Source organism: Eubalaena glacialis, chromosome 5 (assembly GCF_028564815.1).
Source record: "Eubalaena glacialis isolate mEubGla1 chromosome 5, mEubGla1.1.hap2.+ XY, whole genome shotgun sequence".
NCBI classification, from domain to species: Eukaryota; Metazoa; Chordata; class Mammalia; order Artiodactyla; family Balaenidae; genus Eubalaena; species Eubalaena glacialis.
The window spans coordinates 125,872,448-125,893,467 of NC_083720.1; the positions used below are offsets into that span (position 1 = coordinate 125,872,448).

Genomic DNA, 21,020 nt, shown 5'->3' on the forward strand with positions numbered 1-21,020 from the left:
GTGGAGAGGAAGAAGTAAAGATTTCAGATAGAAAATTGATAGCATAACTATTCCAACATGAGGCTACTGAATACTCAGGGAGCCCCTTCCAGGCTCTTGGACCAAACTGTCACACTTAGAGACATATAGCAGTCCCCCCTAAGATCCCAGCCTTTTCTGTAAATGTATCCTCTGAATTTGTAATATAGGTGGGTAGAAACTCCATGCACTGCCTACTTCAAACCTCAAGGATCATGAGAAGGGTCTTGGCCACGAAGAGTGGTTTGTTATAATGGCATATCTTCTCTGCGTATCTTTCCCCTAATTAGGAATTGTGTGTATGTGGCAGATCCATACCCCTGAAGGGAAAAGCATTACTCACTGTGCACGAAATATTCTCTCAAATTCTGGTGACCCAGAGACTGCTGGGGGTGTAACTTTGTATTTTGATCTCGCCTTTCCTACCTGCAAAGCGAAATAACCTGCAAGTAAAGAGGAATGAACGTTAAACATGTGGCACATCATTATTCATTAGTAAAATGCAAATTTAAACCACAGTTAGATACACTACATACCTATTAAAATGTCTAAAATTAAAAAGACAGATCATACCAACTAGAAAAGACAGACAGACAAGTGAAGATACAAAATCAACTGGAATTCTCATACACTGCTGGTGGGAATGTTAAATGATACAACTGCTTTGGAAAACCATTTGGAAGGAATTTTTTAGTTAGACATACATTGACCATATGATTCAGTCATTCCACAACTAGATATTTTCCCATGAGAAATTAAATCATATGTCCATAAAAACACCTGTCCACAAATGTTTACAACAGCTTTATTTGTAATAGTCAAAAATTAGGAACAACTCCCTGATGGTTAAGATTATATGTCAACTAGGCTATCCATGGTGCCCAGTTGTTTGGTCAAACACCAGTCTAGATGTTGCTGTGAAGGCATTTTTTAGAGGTGATTAACATTTACGTCAGTAGACTTTGAGTAAAGTAGACGACCCTCCATATTGTGGGTGGGCCTCACCCAATCAGTTGAAGGCCTTAAGAAAAAAGTCTGAGGTCCCCCAAAGAGGAAGAGATTTTTGCCTCCCTTTGGACCCAAGACTGCAACATCAATTCTTGTTGGAATTTCCAGTCTTGCAACCCACCCTGCAAATGTCAGACTCCCCAACCCCAACTATTATATGAGCCAATTTCTTAAAATAGATATGTGAGAGTGTGTATGTGTGTGTGTGTGTGTGTGTGTGTATCCTATTGGTTCTGTTTCTCTGGAGAACGCCGACTAACACAAATGTCTATCAACAAGTGAGTAGATAAATAATTTGTGCTTTGTCCATACAACAGGATACTATTCAACAGTGAAAAGGAATGAACTATTAATAAATGAAACAACGTGGATGAATCTCAGAATAATTATGCAGAATGAGGTGTGTGCAGATGGTGTCACCTCGAACTTGAGCAGCTGCACGAGGGGTATCGGAGGTCTGACAACAGCCAAGGACAAACTCAGAGGGCAGAAGTCCAGGAATGTATTCCCCACAGCCAGCCAAAAAAGCTTTAAGGTTAAAAATAAAGCAAAACCAGTTACCACTAATCTTAAGATAAACATTGTGAATGATGAAAAAGATAATTGAGAGAATAAAGCTTTCGTAGATATACGAAAGGAACTCGCACACTTCTCAAAAGGCCTTTCTCTTGAACCTCTGCAGAAACAGCTGATTTCTCAGCAGTGTCATGAAAACGAACCAGTTAATGTTGATGAAGCTACAAGATGAATAGTTCAGTTGTAATACACTGGTGATGCATCAAATTCCCCCAAAAGACCAATAAATTAAATGTTTTATACAAAAAATTATGCTAAATGAAAGAGGCAAGACCCCCCAAAAAGTATTACTGTATAAGTTTATTTGTATAAAATTCTCAGAAATGCAAGTAAATCTACAGTGACATAAAGCAGATCAGTAGTTGCCTGGAGATGAGGAGGGCCGGGAAGGGGTGGGTCACAAGAAAACTTGGGGTTGATGGCTCCCTGCAGGACTCAGCTTCCCTATTATGAAATGATTATGACTTTCTTCTTCATTTGCTGCATGGAAAATACATTAGATTATGAAACCCCAGTGCCTGGGATCACCTGCCTCTGATCATCAGCTCTGTGACCCTCTTTCACTTTCACACCCACACTTCCTCCTTTGTAAATAGTTCTCACCTCCTATCCTTATCTCCCTCGTTTTACCCCGTAATTAACTTCTGGGGTCTATTATTTTCCTTCAGATTATTTCTTCCAGTTTCAGTTTCTCACAGTTTCTCTCCAACACTGTTCTGGTCTCCCTTATTTTAGTACCTCGATATCCATTTCCTACTTGCTAATGTTTTAAAAATAATTTCCTTTTCCACACCAAGTTTGCAGCTTCAGTCTCTCACTGTGTGACAGTATTAGGGGCCATGTGTTTCCTCCTGAAACATGGTACTATCTCCCCTCCAACAAGAAGTCAGTAAATACTGAACCTGGTCGAGTAAGCCTCTCACAGCTGGCTACTTTCCTTCCACTTCATTCCACTCTGCTGCAAATAAAGTGTTGGTCCTGATTTAGAAGCTACAGCTGAACATCTAAGTGTGTAAGCACTTAGGACTGGCCTCTTTCTCGTTCAAACTGTAGTCATATCACTGAAGCCTGGGAGAGTAGAGTGAAGATAAGTGTGGGATTAGGCACTGACGGTTTCCAACCCTGGGTTAAGTCTTTTCAAGGCAGCATTAAGCTGGAGAGGCCAATGGCTCACGGCCTCAGCTGGAGCCAAAGCGGAGGTCTACCTATGGAAGGGAAAATTGGGACTTGGCCATTCTGGACCCTGCTGTTACCACCGCTTCTAACGTGCTCCACAGTCTCAGAGAACACACCAGGCAAGGCTTCTTGTTTTCATGATAAAATGGAAACGATGAAAGATGTGTGCTCCTAGATTTTTCTATCGGCAATGGTGTCAGAACCTAGAGCTTCAAAATGAAGGTGAATAAGTGAAAGCTTTGCAGGGCTGTCTTTTTCTGGTTGTTCATTGCACCTGGTCGGCATCTGTCTGAAGCAGCAGCAAATGTGAGGAATGAGCTTCAGTAAATTGAAGACCCCGCCCACCTCCAGCCCCAGGAAGGAGGACTCAGTTGCATCAGCTCCAGTTCCAAGGAGTCTCAGGTCAGGGGCCTCAGAGAGACTGTGGTTATCACTGGGGCAACATCATGAGGGTGGAAAGGCTATTTCACCACGTTTTCTGGAGAGCTTCCATTTTATTTCCCTTCTTATGAGTTGATTAAAACCTACTTGAGAAGAAGCTCCTTTTGCTTTGCCTGTCTTTCCTCTCCCTTTGCTCTCTCCAGGGGGACACGTGTGCTGGGGAAAGTGAATCAAGACCCTTCATCCTGCCGCCTACTCTCAGCCCAGCCACAGCTGGGCTTCTTCACCACAAGGCTGCCTCTCAATCCACCAGAAGCTTCTCTCTGTGGGGAAGCAGCCAAGGACTGGAAGTGACTGTGCTGAACACCAACCCTGGGCCAGGCACCATGGTGGGCACTTCCTACCCAGTGTCCTGTTTAACCCTCTTTGATGAGGACACTGAAGGACAGATTTTCCTGGCCAAGGGCACCCAGCTTGTAAGTGGCTGGACCAGAAGATACAAGTCTGTTTTCAAGCCTTGAGTTGCTTCTACTATAGCACAGGGCGTCTCATCTCTGTAAACACCAGACTTTCGCTGCTAAAGCAGCGAATTCTGGTTCTTAATGCCAACCCCCTCCCTCTCTCTCTCTTCCCTATCCATCACCAACCACCATTGGCCCAGTCTCCCCTTCCCAACTCAGCTGCCTGAACTTCAGACTGCAATTCACACCATCCCTTGCACCCACCAGCAAACAGAACCTCTCTGCGGGGATGGCAGAGGCTATGCCAGCCTGGGGGCATCCGTGGACCTGCCCCTGTGCTCTCTGCAGGGCCAGGACGTGGGCACACACGGGGTGGACAGTGCCTACGTGTAGAGGGTCAACACAAGGCGTTTCAAACCTAAGTGTTGCTTTAGTTGGCTATAAGCATCCCGCTTTACTCCAGAAAAGACGGTACATCAAACCACAAAACATGTGTCTTAAGGTATAATGTTTTCATAAATTCACAAAACAGACTGGCTAGCAAGTCTGCCATTGAGTGTGTGTGCAGACTCTATCTATCCTAAACCGTGGTGCCTCCTCCGTGCTTGGGGCTGAGAAGTCCGCTGCTCTGCCCCGTTTCCTGGTACAAGCACACTGGGAAAATAAAGAAATACGTGTTCTTGATAAGAAGTCTTGCTCACCAGGGCTCAGACCCTTTTCCCCATCTTGCATGTTAAGGAAGCATATGCCTAAGATAATATGAATTGAGCAAAAGTGACCCCAGAGGAGAAGAAGCCTCTATTTAACCAGGCAATCAGGATATTGAATAATCCTAGTGGGAAGGCACTTTAAAATTTAGAATGGGGGCTTCCCTGGTGGCGCAGTGGTTGAGAGTCTGCCTGCTAATGCAGGGGACACGAGTTCGAGCCCTGGTCTGGGAGGATCCCACATGCCGTGGAGCAACTAGGCCCGTGAGCCACAACTACTGAGCCTGCGCGTCTGGAGCCTGTGCTCCGCAACAAGAGAGGCCACGATAGTGAGAGGCCCGCGCACCGCGATGAAGAGTGGCCCCCGCTTGCCACAACTAGAGAAAGCCCTAGCACAGAAACGAAGACCCAACATAGCAATCAATCAATCAATCAATCAATCAATAAATCTTTTAAAAAAAAAAGATGAGAGAATATAAGTTTAAAAAAAAAAAAATTTAGAATGAATTACTTAATCTGAAGCTCATATTTTTGCAGGAGATTTTTTTTTTTTAACCTGATAATCATACCTGCCATACCCAGCTTATTTAAGAAACACACAGTAATTAAAAGATCGGGGTTCAAGAAATCACAGCCATGATTTATAAGCCAGTACAACGTTACCTTTGGAACACTCCAGATTAATATTTCTAGCCCACTTCCCCCAGGTTACCGCATTTCTAACGCTCACTCGAACTGGGCTGTGGGTTGTAACCACAGATGATGCAGAATCTCTGGGCTCGAAGGCCCACCGCATCCCCACTGGAAGAACTAATCCCTGGAATGTTCCAAATCTCTGCCTGTCCCCAGGGAAGGGGGCGCCGATGACCCTGAGCACAGCGTGCTCTGCAGCGCCCACGGACCACCAGCAAGTGAGTAGAAACCCCAGAACGCTCCCTCCCTCCCTCTGCCACACACACACACACACACACACACACACACACACACACGCACGCACGCAGCCCTGGACGCTTACTTTGCTGACAGGCAGAGAGGACAGAGAGAGCAGCCAGCAAGATTGAATTCCCGGGCATCTTTCATGCGGAAAGTTCTGGTTCACGGGACTATTCGCAGAAACCGAGGGGAAGATAACAGAGGCACTCTCGACTTGGCAAGGCTGACCTTCCTTATAAGGCGGAGGTTCAAGCGGCTGTGTGACCTTTGCCCTGGAACAGGAATCAGAGAGGCAGGCGGGGCCAGGCTGTCAGTCAAAGATCTTCACCTGGATCCGGCGCAGCTTCCCCGACGTGCATCAGATCTCCTCGAGCTCCGACCTCCGGGGTTAGCCCTCCAGCCTCAGCACCTGCTGCTAACCCATCTCAGCCAATTCGAAAACAATTCCCTCTCCTTCTCTTCCAAAGTCTGGGCTCCTTAGTCCCCTGCCTGGCTCCAAGGTCTTGATGAGACCTTTCCCACCTCCCGTGGGAAAAGAGGCGATGGAAGATTTTATTTAACCCCACTGAGATTAACATGCTAATTTAAGCCGATTCTAACTTTATTCCCTAGTAAATGGAAGACCTAGGATTTGAACCCGTGTCCAGCAGATTCCAACAGTGCCCTAAGCCCCCTGCCAGGCTTCCTCCCACTGTCACCCCAACTCTCCCATCATCGTGGTGACCATACATTTTTTTAGTTGAGATATAATTGACATATAGCATTGTCTTCGTTTCAGATGTACAACATAATGACTTGATACATGTATATACTGCAAAACGATCACCACAATAAGTTTAGGTTAACACCCGTCACCTCACATAATTACAGTTTTTTTCTTGTGCTGAAAACTTTTATGATCTACTTTCTTAGCAACTTTCAGGTATACAGTACAGAATTGTTACCTATAGTCATCATTCTGTATGTTACATCCCCCAGGACTTATTTATCTTATAACTGGAAGTTTGTACCACAGATTTAAAAAAAAAAATACATTAGGGTATATGTTCTGAGAAGGAAGAGGGCCCTTGAGGAAAGAAGTAGGCCAGTGTTTTTATATAGTAAACACAGCGCACATGGTCTCCATGCCGGCCCAGGGCCTCTCCATTCCAGAGCAACGCCCCACACCGCCCAGGTAGAGCTGTCTTTCCACAGCTGGTGGCTTCTTCTGCAGAACCTATTCATCACAGCACCCCCCCCAACACAATTGTATTGTTCTTTAACAACTCAGCTTCCCACCAAACAAAATCGGGGTCCCTTCATTGTCCCACCCTTCAACTCACTTAGAGGGAGCCCCAGTGCCCACGGGAAAGCTGGTGAGTCTTTCCCGTGGGCCCACACAAGCCTGCTCCTGGGCTCCCAACCCAGACACTGAAGGATGACACATCTTTGGGCAGAAGTTGAACCTCAGTTTGATAAGATGGGCTAATGATGGGTGAAGGGAAGTTTAGATGAGATAGGGCTGCTTTGAGGATTGACTTAGTTAACATTTATAAAGCACTTAAAACAGCACACGGTATCTAAAAATGTGTTCTGTGTGTTTGTTAAATAAACACATAAAGTATCTAGAAAACTACTTAGCATATTAGGTACCTAATGTTAAAAGATATTTTTTAAAAGGTAAAAGTCATGTCTCTTGTACAAATATAAAATGAAAACACATCAAAGATTTTATTGAATTCATTAATGAGGGAACCAGTACGACATTTTAGGGAGAATTCAAAGAACCACACATGTATGGTGTTGAAAAACAAAATCCAACTGAGTTCATTTTAAAGGTCTTTATTCAGTGATTCATGAATCAAGCAGCATCCAACCTAGCAGACAAAAAGGAGCTCTGAGGAGTGGTACAAAATGAAACACATTTATAGGCAGAAGGGAGCAGGAACAAGGAAGTTATACTTGGCAAAAAGTGAATTAGTTATTGCAAGGTACTTTCCTTTAGAGAATGGCAGGAGTCTATCAGGCAGTTTACCTAAGGGTTGCTGATCAAGCAATTCCTGATTGACTGGTTTAAGATTCCATTTCTGGAAGATTCCAAAACTGAAAGTTATGTCTGGTTTGGTGACATGGGGCTTAGCATAAGTGACTCCATTTGGGGCCTGTTGCTTTGTTTTTAACAACAGGGAATCAGAGATTAATTTACAAATAGTTGCAAACCAGGTCTGCTCCCAGTGCCCTATTGGTCTCTTCATGTTGCCTCTGTTCTCATGTGTTCCTGAAACCACTGAAGACTAAGACTCTGTAAGAAGACAGATCCTAGAAGCCCAGGACAGCACCAAAACGTTCTTGTGTATTTGATTGAATGGTTTTGGCCTTCAGTACACGGCAGGGATTCTAAACTGCGAGGCAGCCACCCTGAACCACATCAACCATCTACTAAAATAACCTTCCCAAATGACGGGCCTCGAAGGAGAGGTCTGGGCTGGGCCTGTGGGCAGGCAGAGGCTCTCCAAGTAAGAAACCTGCTCCGAGAAAGAGAAATAGCGGGAGGAAGAGGTGAGCAAGGGAATGGGGCTCCTGGCTGATGGCCACAACCGTTGGGTGTTTAGAGCTGCTGTTTTGAGAATCTTGGGTACGTCCATACTAGGGAACTAGTTTTAAAAACACAACTCCCTGGGAATTCACTGGCGGACCAGTGGTTAGGATTCTGTGCTTCCACTGCAGGGGGCACGGTTTCAATCCCTGGTCGGGGAACTAAGATCCCACAGGCCGTGCGGTGCAGCCAAAAAATTAAAATTAAAAAAAAAGAACAAAAAAAACCCCCACAACTCCAGAGTGACCTTTGGTTCCCACTGAATTGCTTTCTTCCCACTTTCTGGACAAATCCTGAGTTTCCCTACTGACTTCTCTCAGCCAATCCCAGTCAATCCCCCAACCTTAGAGATGGTTGATACAACAAAAAGTGCCTCATGTACTTTGAAACCCTGTGCATTCATGTGTAACCTACTTCAGTAGATCTTGAAAGCTGGTGTGGTTTCTGCCTCTAGGAAGATACGAAACAATGGAACTTTGGATAACAAAACGTTCATCACCTTCTGTGGTGATAAAACTTCCAGATGACTCCACAGTTGAAACACTGCCATAGCATTTAACAAACTAACAAAAATCTGAGCTTCTCTCTATATCTCCCCTGGATGGGTGGAAGGTGAAAAGCATTTTCCCTGAAGGTAATACACATAGATGCGTCCAGTATGGGTCCTAGTCCTTATATTTTAGTAAGAAAAGAAAAACGAGAGGAGAAACAACATATCGGTAATTATAGTAAAATGTTTTTAAGAGGTTTATATTCCCTATATAAACTCAAAAAAACTACAAGCGTTTGTGAGAGTTTAGCTTATTAGTTAATCAGTGTTTGTTACCAAAATTATACTCTGGATAAGGCAAACCAGAGAAAAGTTTGGTAATATAAAAACAACCCCGAACCACATGAAAGAACTGTTGTTGTGAAATGTAAACTCTAAATGTATCTATTTCTGAATAATTTTGCTGGTAGATGAAAAGATATATATATATAACTATAGACATGTTCTCTCAGACCAATTGCATCCCCGCCAATTATTCCCTGACTTCACCCTCTGTGTTCTATCCCTGTCCCTCCAAAAAATGACAGCTTATTGTCCTGGTTTCCACTGGCACTACGGCAAGCCGTCTCTGCTGCCAACAGGCCTGGCCGCAGAGAGACAGAAAACACACCGCCTGCCCGAGGATGCCCAGAAACCGTCAGTGATCACAATTATCAAGGACCATAATACTCCTGATTGAAAACTAGCCCAGAAAAGGGTTTCCACGTGCCTAGCGTTTATTTCATTCTCTTGCTGGAAGTCCTGACCAATTGAAAACACCTTAACAACGCAGCAGTTGTTTAAACAAAGCTCAGATGAACCAAACTTGAGAAATTATGCCCCAGCCTACATGTTGCAAAAATTCAGGGAATTGCAGCGGTCCTGCGGAACATTTTCTCCCCCTTCAGAAGCTGGACCACTTTGCTCTGTGACCCTGGGTGTGGAAATCAAGCTACAGGGTGCTCAGGCATTTCCGACATTGGGGAGCCCTTTGCCCTGGGATGGGCGGGGCACAGGGCAGAGGATTACAGTAGGCTACACCAAGCCGCAGGCAGAAACTGACAGTCATCCAACACCAGGAATGTCCCATCCAGGCTCAAAGGCAGAGACCAAAGGGGAGCAGAAAGGAAAGGAAACTAAAGATCAGTCCCCAGGGTAGTGCAGTGAGAAGAGCACAAGCTTTCAGCTAGTGATCTAGGCTCACGTCCCTGGATGGTGTTGGCGAGTCGCTAAACATCCCCAGACCTGTTTTCTCAAAGGGAAATAATAGGACCAACCACACAGGGTCCCTCTGATGACTTAATGAAATAACATGCGGGAAGCAAACAGCACAGAACGTGGCACGTGGCAGGGCGTCCACGAGGTCTCTCTGCCACCCCCTCCGTGCCCTCAGGCCTGGTGGACACAGAAGAAACAAGATCTATTTGTCGGGAAGGGCCCGGTACAAAGCAGTGATGATCACAGGATGCCGTTATAATTTCCCAGAAGAATGGAAACAGAGCACTTGAATTGCTTCAGAACGGCTTTTGACAGTAATAGGTCTGAACCTGAGTTGTCTTAAGTGTACATAAGGCTTGGGAGAGGATAAAGTAAAGCAGAATCTAGAGACCGGGGAGGGGAATTAGAAATTCTCGTTGACAAGCCCCAGCACACGCAGCCCTACACACACACACACACACACACACACACGTGCACACATACATAAACACACTCATGTACAGATTCACATACATTCCTACACACTCACATTCTCATAAATATGCACACTCACACACACACACACACACACACGCATTCTACCCTCATGTCTCCAAAGGGGATTTGTAAACTGAATGTTTGGACCTCAAGGCACATATTCTCACAAAAATAACATTATAAATGGTGGCCATGTTCTCAGGTGGCTTCACGGTTAAGAAAATTGTAACCCATAAGTGAGGTAACATGCTGCATATTGGCAGTTGAACAACAACAAGGGAACTAACACTTCATTTGCCTCTTCCGTTTAATCATTAGTAAATTTTTTTAAACCGAATAGCATTTGAAATGAAGCACTTTTAAAAGAGGGCTGTTGGCAAACACTCCCTGCCCACCCCCCATGGAGAGAAGCCAGGCTCCCTGTGGGCCATGCTCAGAGCTGGATTCATATATACTTGCTGGGACCACAGCAGCAAGAGGCAGGAGGACCCTGGGCCCAGAGGGCTGAGACACCCTGGACGGGCCTCAGTCTGACGGGGGCTCTGATATCCACCACCCCAGCTCCCAATTCCACTCAACAGAAGGGAAGTTTCGAGCACTGTGCCAGGCCCCATGCAGAAATGTCTCAACTAATCTGCCTAATCAACAATGAAGCACGTGTTTTATTCCCATTGTTCAGATGGAGAAACAGAGGCTCAGGGGTTAGTGACTGGCCCAAGGTCAGTACAGCCCAGCCCTGCTGCTCCCAAAGCCTTTGTGCTTAACTTTGGCTGTACAATGGAATCACCTGGGGGTCATTAAAAATACTGGCGCTTAGCTTTCCCCACCAAAAGCAATTCTGATTTAATTGATCTCAGGTTCGACCCAGGCACCTGAACTTTTTAAAAACTCCCCAGCTGATTCTAGTGCACGGCCAAGGTAGAGAACCACCGTCTTAATCAGTGTTTCTCAGGGTGGTCCTCACCACCTGCCACCATCACCTGAGGTGATATAAACACTCAGATTTCTAGGCCTCATTCAGGATCCGTTTTTGAACATCAATTTCACGTTGGTTAAGCATCCATCCACAGGCTCACATAACTCACACAACACTGCTCTAAAGTTGTAAATTATTCTCAGTTTACAGGTAAGGACACTGAGACCCAGAGAGCTTTGGGAAGCTGGTCTAGTCACTCCATCTCACTGCTTCCCAAAGAGGAACGATCACACACCATCTTGGGGTGCGGTTGGGGGAATGAACCAGCTGGTGGAAGCCAAAGTGGGTGTCCTTGGAGCCCGGGAAGGAAGAGGAATGGGTATGGAAGGTTCTGCAGTAGCAGGAGGGAAGAGGTGAGGGTGGGAGTAACGGGATCCTGGGGGCCTCAGGGTGCAGCCCGGGAGAAATGGAGGGAGATTTCCACGGCAGGACTTTGGGGGGGGGGGTGCCTGGGTGGAGGAAGGAGGAAAAGACAGACACAGGAGAGAAATCGAGGCTGGGGTGGGGGAGAAGGGGAGCTCCGAGCTCTCAGTGGAGAGCAGTCTGGCTGGAGCCGGTGTCTCAGCTAATTCCTCATCAGGTCCACCAGTACTGGCCCGCTAACTGGTTTTGATGTCCATCGAGACTTGGCAGTTCTCACTTTAGAATCACCAAAGGCGCTTTTGAAATAGACACGAATTTAACTAAGAAATCTCTTGGATTTTGTGACATCAGCACGGCCAGCTACTGCCTCCGAAAACTTACTGAGATTTCTACACACGAAAGGAAGAGAGCTCGCCTCCTCTGAACTAAAACACGACGTTTCTCTTTGGCTTGTCCTGAAGGCGTAAATGTTAGTTCGTCTCTCATGCATTGCCCGGTTCCTTCACTAGGCATCCTATCCTATGTAGGCGGGACAGAAATCTAGCATGCAGAGGGTACAGTGTGATTGGGCTACTTCAGAAAAAGGGGGGACTGTGGCTTCCCCTCCTGTCTCTCCGGGGCTTGTTAAAGCAAAGGAAAGGGCAGCTATTCCCCCTCTTGATGAGAAAACACAAAAGGTCGCAGATTAAGAACAAACAGTTAAAAGCAGCTCGGCCTTTGAAATGTGGCACTAAATCCACCACGGGCCTGACACACCAAACCATGGTAATTGCCTCACAGCCCAGCCTGGGCCAACATGACTCACAAGACACCCATCTATCAGATCGAAGGCCCAGTCAGGTCCTGCAGAAGAAGAAATATAACAAAATAAATTAGGAGCTTGGGATTAACAGACACACACTACTATATATAAAATAGATAAATGACAAAGACCTACTGTATAGCACAGGGAACTATATTCAATACCTTGCAATAACCTATAATGGAAAAGAATCTGAAAAAGAATATATATATATATATATATTTTATATATATATATATATACACATATATATATATATACCTACATACATATATATAGTATACATATTTCTGGGTAACTGGCCACGTCCAATTCACAAGCCTGTCCCCGAGTTAATATCCCTAAAGCCTGTGTCTATCATTGTTTAGGAGTGATGGGTGAGGGATATGCTTGTATTTTGTAGATAATCCAGGTCTTGTGTTTTGTCTGTATTCACCAGCCATCCCCATGCAGTCAGGTGAGCCACAAGCATGGGGTTGCTACTTTTAAACTGGAAAGAAGAGACTCTTTGATTAACAGGATATTATCACTATAATGGAAGAGAAAGACATCTCTCACGGTAGTCAGCTGCCACAGGGTCCCACATGCTAGTGGACAGCCACCTTGGGGTCACCCCCAAACAGGAAAACCCTAGCGTGACACGAACCTAGGCATGAAGGCCTATGACTGCTTTGTTCTGCTACCTTAGCAAGAGGATAAGGAATTTCAAAGATTGGATGCCTGATTTTCACTTTCCTTTTCTCTTCCTTTCTTTCTTCTTTTTTATCCCTCCTGCTTTACCTTAGATTGTGTCTGGTTCTCGCCTTTGTTTCTGGAACTTCGTTAGCAAAGCATCCTCGGGATTTCCGTCTCTGGCAGTTTCTGGGACCAGAATTTTAGACAAAACAGCTTCCTCTGCCCTCTGCGTCTCCCACCTCCATGAGCCGATTTCCCATCCTCTTCTCAGAGGACCCATCGGCTTATCATCTCTTTTCATCCCTGATTTGCATTCGGAAGATTCTGAGCAGCCACACATTCAGAGCTGGGAGTGTTGTAGCTGAAACTTTGTCCTTTCCATCGAGAGAAGTTATATTTCGTCAAACCACTAGGGGGAGTAAATCCCAGGGTTACAAGAAATCAGGGATTCAGCAACCTTGGGAGGAAGCTGGAGCGTCACCATGGGCCAGCCTCCCGGCTCAGTTAAACTTTCTCCTCCAGCTTTCCAGAGGCCCTGAGAATGCACATCAGCAAAACTGGAACAAGTCAGTTAACAGAAACTGTTTGCCAGAATCACTTCTAAAGGATGCCCTAAAAAATGTCAGGTTTTCAGAAATCAACATATTGACACTTTCCAGCAAGAGCTTGTGATAGGAACAAAACCCACTGGTGCTTAAATGTAAAATGACCAGAATTTAACCCTTAGTCCTGACCCACTCAAAACTAGACACAAGCCAAACACAGACTCTACCCTAAAGGCTTACACTCCATTGAGAAACGGTGCAAAGCAGGACGCAACACGTCACATTTGGCATCCCTGCAGGAGGTAGTCAGGAGTGAGAGGTGAGAAAAGACAAAAGAAGTCCCATTTGATGGACAAGCAACCAAGAGAGGAGATTCCATCTTTTGGTAAATATTTTGAGGAATCAAATACCACATCTTGGACTTTGATCCTTCAGTGTACCTCTGGCTTCTAGAATAGTTTAGTAAAATTTAAAAGTACTCTGCAAAGTACTTTACATAAATTCTTTGTAGAGGAGCAGGTCAAAGAACTGAGCAGAGTCTGGAAAGATTCTCAGGATCAGGCAGAGAGTCTGGCTGATAAAACATCAGAGAACAGGGCTTTCACCCACACATGCAGTGAGAGTCCCGCTTCATAGCGACAGAGGAAAATCTAAAGCAAGGAAAGGAAGGAATGTGAAGATTCTCAAGAATACACGTAAGTAGTATTTGTCCGTTCATTCATTCATTCATTCATTCATTCCCAAATGCGCCGAGCACCTACCACTCGCCAAGCTCTGTGCTAAGTACTGGGATACGGGGCTGAGCAGGATGACAGCATCACGCTCTGGTGGAGTTTACAGAGGCTTGAGGAGAAGCATTAACAGGGCTTCCCAGGGCTAATTAATTCACCATCACTGTGATGAATGCTGTAAGTGCTTGGTCGCTGATGCCACGGGAGCATGCCTCAGGGGACTAACCTAGTCTGGGAGGCCAGAGGAGTCTTCACAAAAGTGCCATTTTAGCTGAGGACTGATAATGACGTGTGAGCCAGATGAGTGCTATGCAGGTGTGTGTATCGAGGGCGGATAGGCAGGAGAAAAGGGGATGTTCCAGGCTGAGGAACAGCAGTAAAAAGGCCTGAATAGGGAAAGGCCCTGGCATGGTTCAGAGGATGCCGAGAGAAGTCTAGCCTTGGCTGTTACATAAAGACCTGGGAGAGGGTGGCATCTGGTGAGCCAGGGCCAGTCCATGCAGGGCGATGTCAGGAATGCTTACTTGAGACCAGAGCTTCTCGACCGAGACCATTTTGCCTCCCTCCCCTCCAGGGACATTTTTCCTTGTCACAACTGGGAGTAGGCTGCTACTGGCATCTGGTGAGTAGAGACCAGGGATGCTGCTAAATATCCTACGTTGCACAGGGCAGCCCCACAGCAAAGAGTTCTCCCACTCAAGATGTCAACGATGCTGCAGAGGAAAAGCCCTATTTTAGAATGAGGATCAAGGAGCCATGCAGGGGTTTTAGGCTGGGAGGTTTGGCGATGAGATTTGTTTCAAAAAGATCACTCTGACTTCAGTGTGGACTGATGGGGGAGAACTATTAGTGTAGATCTAAAGCGATCTGTTGGGAAGATCTATTGTGGTCTGGGCAAGAGAAGATGTGGCCCAGCCTTGGGGAATGTCGGTGTGGATGGAGAAAAGTGAATGGATGAGAAAGATACTTAAAAGAATAAATCAGTGGGATTGGGTGACAGATTGGTTGTGGTGAGTATCTTAGCCCATGCCCTTGAAAGCAACAAAGCCCGAGGCAAGGCTTAAATGCTGATGCTTTACTTGGACGGCACGGTACCAGGGCAGCAAGAGTGAGGGAAAGGGAAGTAAGGCAGAATGACGGGAAGCAGTGCGTTTCCACCCAGACCGCTGCTTCAGAGGAGCTGTGATGAGACACAGCTAGTCGCTGAACAGGCACCCAGCCAGCCACCCAGGATATCTTTGGATGGGGTGCTGGAGTAACTGCACCTTAGAACAGTCCACTGGAGAGAGAAAGGAGAATATAGCTTCTATCTCCCATCTCTCACTGGTCAAAATTTCCCCCGTGGCAGTTTTAAAATATATCTTCAAATTCTCCCATTAAAACACATCTGCAAGTTTCTCCCATCATGAGGTGGGAACTGTATCCTCTATCGTGAATCTGGACTGGCCTGAATTACTCACTCGTATCCAGGAGAACACAGCAGAAGTGATGCTGTAGGACTTCCAAAGCTAGGTCATAAAAAGCCATGAGGGTTCTGCCTTGCTCACTGGAGCACCTGTGCTTGGAGTCCTTGGCTGTCCTGTAAGGAGTTGATGACCCTAAAGCCACTGTGCTGGGATGAAGAGCCCAGGTGGAGGGGCTCTGCTTCATAGCTCCAACCAAAGACCTTGTCAACAGCCAGCATGCACTGCCAGCCCTAGGTGTGAAGATACTTTCAGATGATTCTATTGCACGAGCATAGGGTCACTCATAGCCATGAGTCACTCAGCTCTGGCTTCAGACATCAGGGAGCAGAGACAGGCCAGCCCTACTGTGCCCTACTGACCTTCATAATCCACGAGCCTAATTAAATGATTGTTTTAAGCCCCTGAACTTTGGGGTAATTTGTCACCCCCAAAGTCACTGGAACACCCTTGTTACAGGTTAATGACTCAGCCTTCTCGTTTGCATCATTTGGCCCCCTGACATCACCCTAAACCCTGCCATGTGGCACTTCAGACAGGAGCCAGGGACAGCAGCAGTATGGCTGGGGGCCCTCAGATGGCAGATTACAGATACCCCACAGGGAGTCAGCCAACCACAGTGGAGCCTAGGTAGAGCATGTGGCCGAGGATTCAGGAGAGACAGAAGGTCAAGGCATCAGGCACGGTGTGCTAATATGTCTGATACAGGGGTGAGGCAGCGGGAAGGCAGGAGATAAGGATTCTCACATTTCTGGTTTCTGACTTGAGCAACCAGGTAGATTAACGATTTTAATTGAAATCATTAGTGCAATTTACTGAGAGGAACTGGATAAAAGGAGGGGGCTCAGTTCGAGGTACCTGTGTGTGCATTGGATATGGCAAGAAGTAGGAGCCCAGAACACGAAAGACGCTCAAAGTCATTGATCTTAAGACTCCTGGGCCCCAAGAGTGCTTAAGAGCCTGTCCCTGAATCTTCTTTCATGTGAGATGAATATTTTCCAGGTCTCTGTTTGGGACCCTTGTCCGGCTGAATTATGTATTTCAAGGCTAGTGTGTTAGAGAAGGCAAAGGGAGCCTCCAGGAAAGAACACGGCGTCTGCAAGAGCTGCCATATATAAACACATGCCCTATATCCCAGTGCTGGCAGGAGAGATACCATCAGGTTTACTTATTATCATTATTTTTAATGCGTGGGGAAAATATTTTAGTTACCTTTAACATGTTGGAATCCTTTCTCAGCATGCAGCGCTCTTCTTTCTCCTCCCTCTCACTTTTTAACCCAAATTGCAAATGTTCTGTATATGCAAGATGTTAGCCTGTTTTGCACTGCATGTTTAGATAATTGGTTCTTTTGACTGATGTTCTTGTCAATGTTGCTTTAGTTCACGGATTTATAATATTCCTAGGCCTGGAGGAGATCTCACAAAGAAATAATGCAAAACAATCACCAGTGCCTGGATGCCTGAGGTGATGGGAGCCAGCCACCTCCTGTTCCCTACCACAGGTAGGCAGGATCCTCTTCTGAAACAAGAAGTCAAGGTCAGGTCTAAGGACAGGTCTGAGCTACTCTGATTCCTGTGAGGGCAGAGCCTGGGGTTCTCCCAGTCTCAGCTGGGACTCCCGGGACCCACTCCCTGCTGCTCTCCCAACACACAGTTTCAGGTTCTTCCAGACCCTCTTCCCTCAACTCCTCCCCTAAAATGAAAAAGGCGGTGCCTGCAGCAGTAATAACTTTTGATTATTTACAAAATCGTGTTGGGGTAGTGGGGGGGGCGGTGGGGGGCAGAATACAAGGAGGAATGAAGAAAAGGAGGGATGAAGCATTCACTGAGGCACCACTTTCCTGTTCTGGGGGGCTTTATCACAATGAATCCGTACAAAATCCTGTTGGTATTAGTCACCCATATTTTTTACATGAAGAAACTGAGGCACAAAGAGATTCATTAACGTGCCCAAGATTGTGCAGCTAATAAGATTCAAAGCCAGAGTCCATTTTTCACTCCAGTCCAGTGCTGTTTGCATCATCCCTTTCTTCCCTAGAGTCTTTGTATCCACCCCTCTATTACTTTTTTTTTTAAACATCTTTATTGGAGTATAATTGCTTTACCATGGTGTGTTAGTTTCTGATCTATAACAAAGTGAATCAGTCATACATATACATATGTCCCCATATCCCCTCCCGCTTGCGTCTCCCTCCCACCCTCCCTATCCCACCCCTCTAGGTGGTCACAAAGCACCGAGCTGATCTCCCTGCGCCCCGAGGCTGCTTCCCACCCCTCTATTACTCTTAAAGAACAGAAGGCATTTCTCTGGTTGTGGGGAGACCGGGCTGTGGGCACAAGAACCACTGTACCTCTCCCTGCGCGCCACCAGGTGGCGCCGTGAGAGGCTAAAGTCCTGCTGCTTTTTACCGGCGCCCTTGGCGAGACAGACAAGCGTGGGGTGGAACAGCTGCAGGGAGAGTGTCAAAACAGAGTTCTATTTAGGAAAGCGGAGCCTTCTGCCCGGCCCTGTTTCCCACCGGGATCCTTGGTTGGCTCTCCACAGACTATAAATGAATTTGCTTTTTTCTTCCTTCCCCATCCTACTGCTAACCCACATCTCGATTCTATTTTCTCTCCAACTCTGACACCAGGGCACGAGTCCCACCCACATCAGGGAATAGTGTGTCCTGAAGAGAGAGGGCAGCAGGCAGGCTGGGTGGTGCAGAGTCGGGGCCTGCAGCCGGTCCCCAGAGCGACTGGTGGGCCATTTCCCACACAGACCCTTCCCACCCGTGGACCATCACAGCGTTCCCACGACCCCCCCCCCGCCCCCCAAATCTAAAGGACCTATCTTAGTCTGCTTGGCTGCCATAACAAAGTATCACAGTTCTGGGGGCTGGAAGGCCAAGGCCAAGGTGAGGACAGTTTGTTTCCTTCTGAGGCCTCTCTCTGTGGCTTGCTGTGTCCTCACATGGCCATTTCCCTGTGGGAGCATCCCAGGTCTCTCCGTGTGTCCTACTCTCTTCTTCTAAGGACACAAGCCAGATTGGACTAGAGCACATAAAGCGGTCTCATTTTATTCTGTGTGTGCATTACTATTCTTTTTTTTTTATTATTGAAGTATAGTGATTTACAGTATTGTGTTCATTTCAGATGTTCAGCAAAGTGATTTGGTTACATTTTTTTTTTTGTCAGATTCATTTTCCATTATAAGTTATTACAAAATACTGAATATAGTTCCCTGTGCCATACAGTAAATCCTGTTGCTTGTCTATTTGATGTATAATAGTTTGTATCTGTCAATTCCATACTCCTAATTTATCCCTCCCCTCACATTCTCCTTTTGCAACCACAAGTTTGTTTTCTGTCTGTGAGTCTGTATCTGTTTTGTATATAGATTCGTTTGTATTGTTTTTTTAGATTCCGCATAAGTGATATCATATATTTGTCTTTCTCTGACTGACTAACTTCACTAAGTGTGATGATCTCTAGGTCTATCCATGTTGCTGCAAATGGCATTATTTCATTCTTTTCTGTGGCTGAGTAATATTCCATTATATATATATATACCACATCTTCTTTATCCATTCCTCTGTTGATGGATATTTAGGTTGTTTCCATGTCTTGGCTATTGTACATAGTGCTGCTGTGAACATTGGGGTGCATGTCTACTTCCCTTTGAAAAGCAGTTTCCCCTCATCTCTCTCTTTTGAACACCCCCAAATGCAGTGCACTCCCAGAGCTCACAGAGCTCCCTTCTTCCCTGGGGTCTGTCTACCTGGGAGACAGCTCTTGGATGGCAACCTGGATCTACCCGACACACCCTGGGTGGCTGTAGGGATGGCATAGTTGTCCCCAGGTTGAAAGATTAGGCCAGAGGGTCTGTTGAATCTGGGAATGCCCCCAAGCCAGGCTACATGGAGCCTCATTTAGAAGAAATTCATAGAGAATTAAGAAATCCCGAAGAGGTCGTCTCTTCCCCAAGGGAGAATTGTGGAGGAAAGGCAAGAGAAATGCCTAATTAGAAAATAAAGAAGGCAGCTCCCGTTTGACAGTGGCCAACATGACCAGAGACTGAGGGCTGGGTTGCCCTCAGCTGGGGAATGATTGTGTGGTCATTTGACAGCTATGGATCTCCAGCACCTTCTTGTCCTCAGACTGCTCTTCTGTCCCCTCAGAGGGAAAACTAACACTAGTTTGATAACCTAAGTAATTCTCAACCCAGCCCCTACTCAGCCCTCTTAAGGGTTTTATTGCCTTCTTCAAGACCTCAGATTTCTGTACTCACGTGTTATATCATGGTGCAGTAGAGTTATATGATGCTGGAGCCACAAGTGCGTATATGCAATAGTTGTGAGTCCGGCTGCATGTGGTTTGGGCAGATGTATCTCAGGCAGGGAAGGCAAATCTGTATCCAGGATAAGTGTCTATTTTAGTGAGAACAAACTATTGCAGGGGACTGATCCACGCGCACTATACCATCTCATCTTGGCTCTCTCTGAACATTCCTACCGTGGTCACCTGTCACCCAGTGACTTTGGTCCTGGGCCCTGGTGATGCTGTCTCCATCTTTGTCTCCAACCTAAGGCTGGTAGAGCTCCATGCTACTGCTAATCTTCGGGTTGCCTCTCCGGCGATCTGGACTTCTCAGTCTGACCATCACTTACAGAACCAATTCCCTGTATCAGATTCCCACTCTTTTAAACACTTAGGTTCTTTTTGCCTGGCTGGACCCAGACTGATAACAGCCCACTTGAAGTTTGAGTTCATAAAGTTAAAGAGAGACCAATCAGCAGAGCATGCGATTGTTCCCAGTAGCCTTCAGCTTTCTTCAGGTGTAGACAGAGAATAGGCAGAGAGTTGGATCTAAGTAGCACTGGAGTCTTGCCAAGAAAAACCGATGGAAGGAAGAGCTGAAGATGATTTTAAGAATGACCCAAAGACTCTCGGCTGGGTTAAGAGATAAGTGAGGTTATGAAAGGGTGAATAGCAATGCAAAGATGGGAAAGCCAGTGGGTTAAAAATCCATGTGTCCTTGATCATTTTTTGAGCAGAGGTGCTACAGGGAGTGAGCCGAAAGGGTATGCAAGGCTAATCAGGGATTAGGATGCTTGAAATCAAACTTTAGGAAGAGATGCAGCAATTGATAAGACCATGAGAGTGAGTGGCTGAGACAGGCTGGAGGACAAGATCAATGGAAATGAGGAGATGAGGGATTACTGTTGAGTGGATTATCTACGTGGATATTGAAGACCCACCCTAAGACCTCTAAAGGATCTGGGTCTCTCCTCTCTTGCTTAAACCTTGGAGAGCGGGGCTCCAGCTTGTTCTCTCCTCTTCTCTCTCTGCTGTCCTGTCCCTCACCATGACCCTCGATGGTGGCCACGGTTACTCTTGTTCCTCAAGCCCCACTAGCACAAAG

At 46.1% G+C, this 21,020-nt stretch overlaps 1 protein-coding gene and 2 pseudogenes across 1 annotated transcript in view; 2 read left to right on the forward strand and 1 right to left on the reverse strand.

Moving 5' to 3' along the window:
* MGST2 (microsomal glutathione S-transferase 2) overlaps window positions 1–5,490 on the reverse strand; it is a 30,315-nt gene extending 24,825 nt beyond the window's left edge. The window contains exons 1-2 of the mRNA XM_061191665.1: window positions 5,343–5,490; window positions 362–461 (exon numbers count right to left, since the gene is read on the reverse strand). Coding sequence (XP_061047648.1) covers window positions 362–461; window positions 5,343–5,400 — 158 coding nt within the window. The 5' untranslated portion in view covers window positions 5,401–5,490. The remainder of the gene's footprint in view (window positions 1–361; window positions 462–5,342) is intronic.
* Window positions 1,397–1,774, forward strand: LOC133092488 (ribosomal biogenesis factor-like; annotated as a pseudogene).
* Window positions 5,491–9,676: 4,186 nt separating the features above from the next.
* The window catches only part of LOC133091847 (transmembrane 9 superfamily member 1-like), a 64,123-nt pseudogene continuing 52,779 nt past the window's right edge, over window positions 9,677–21,020 (forward strand).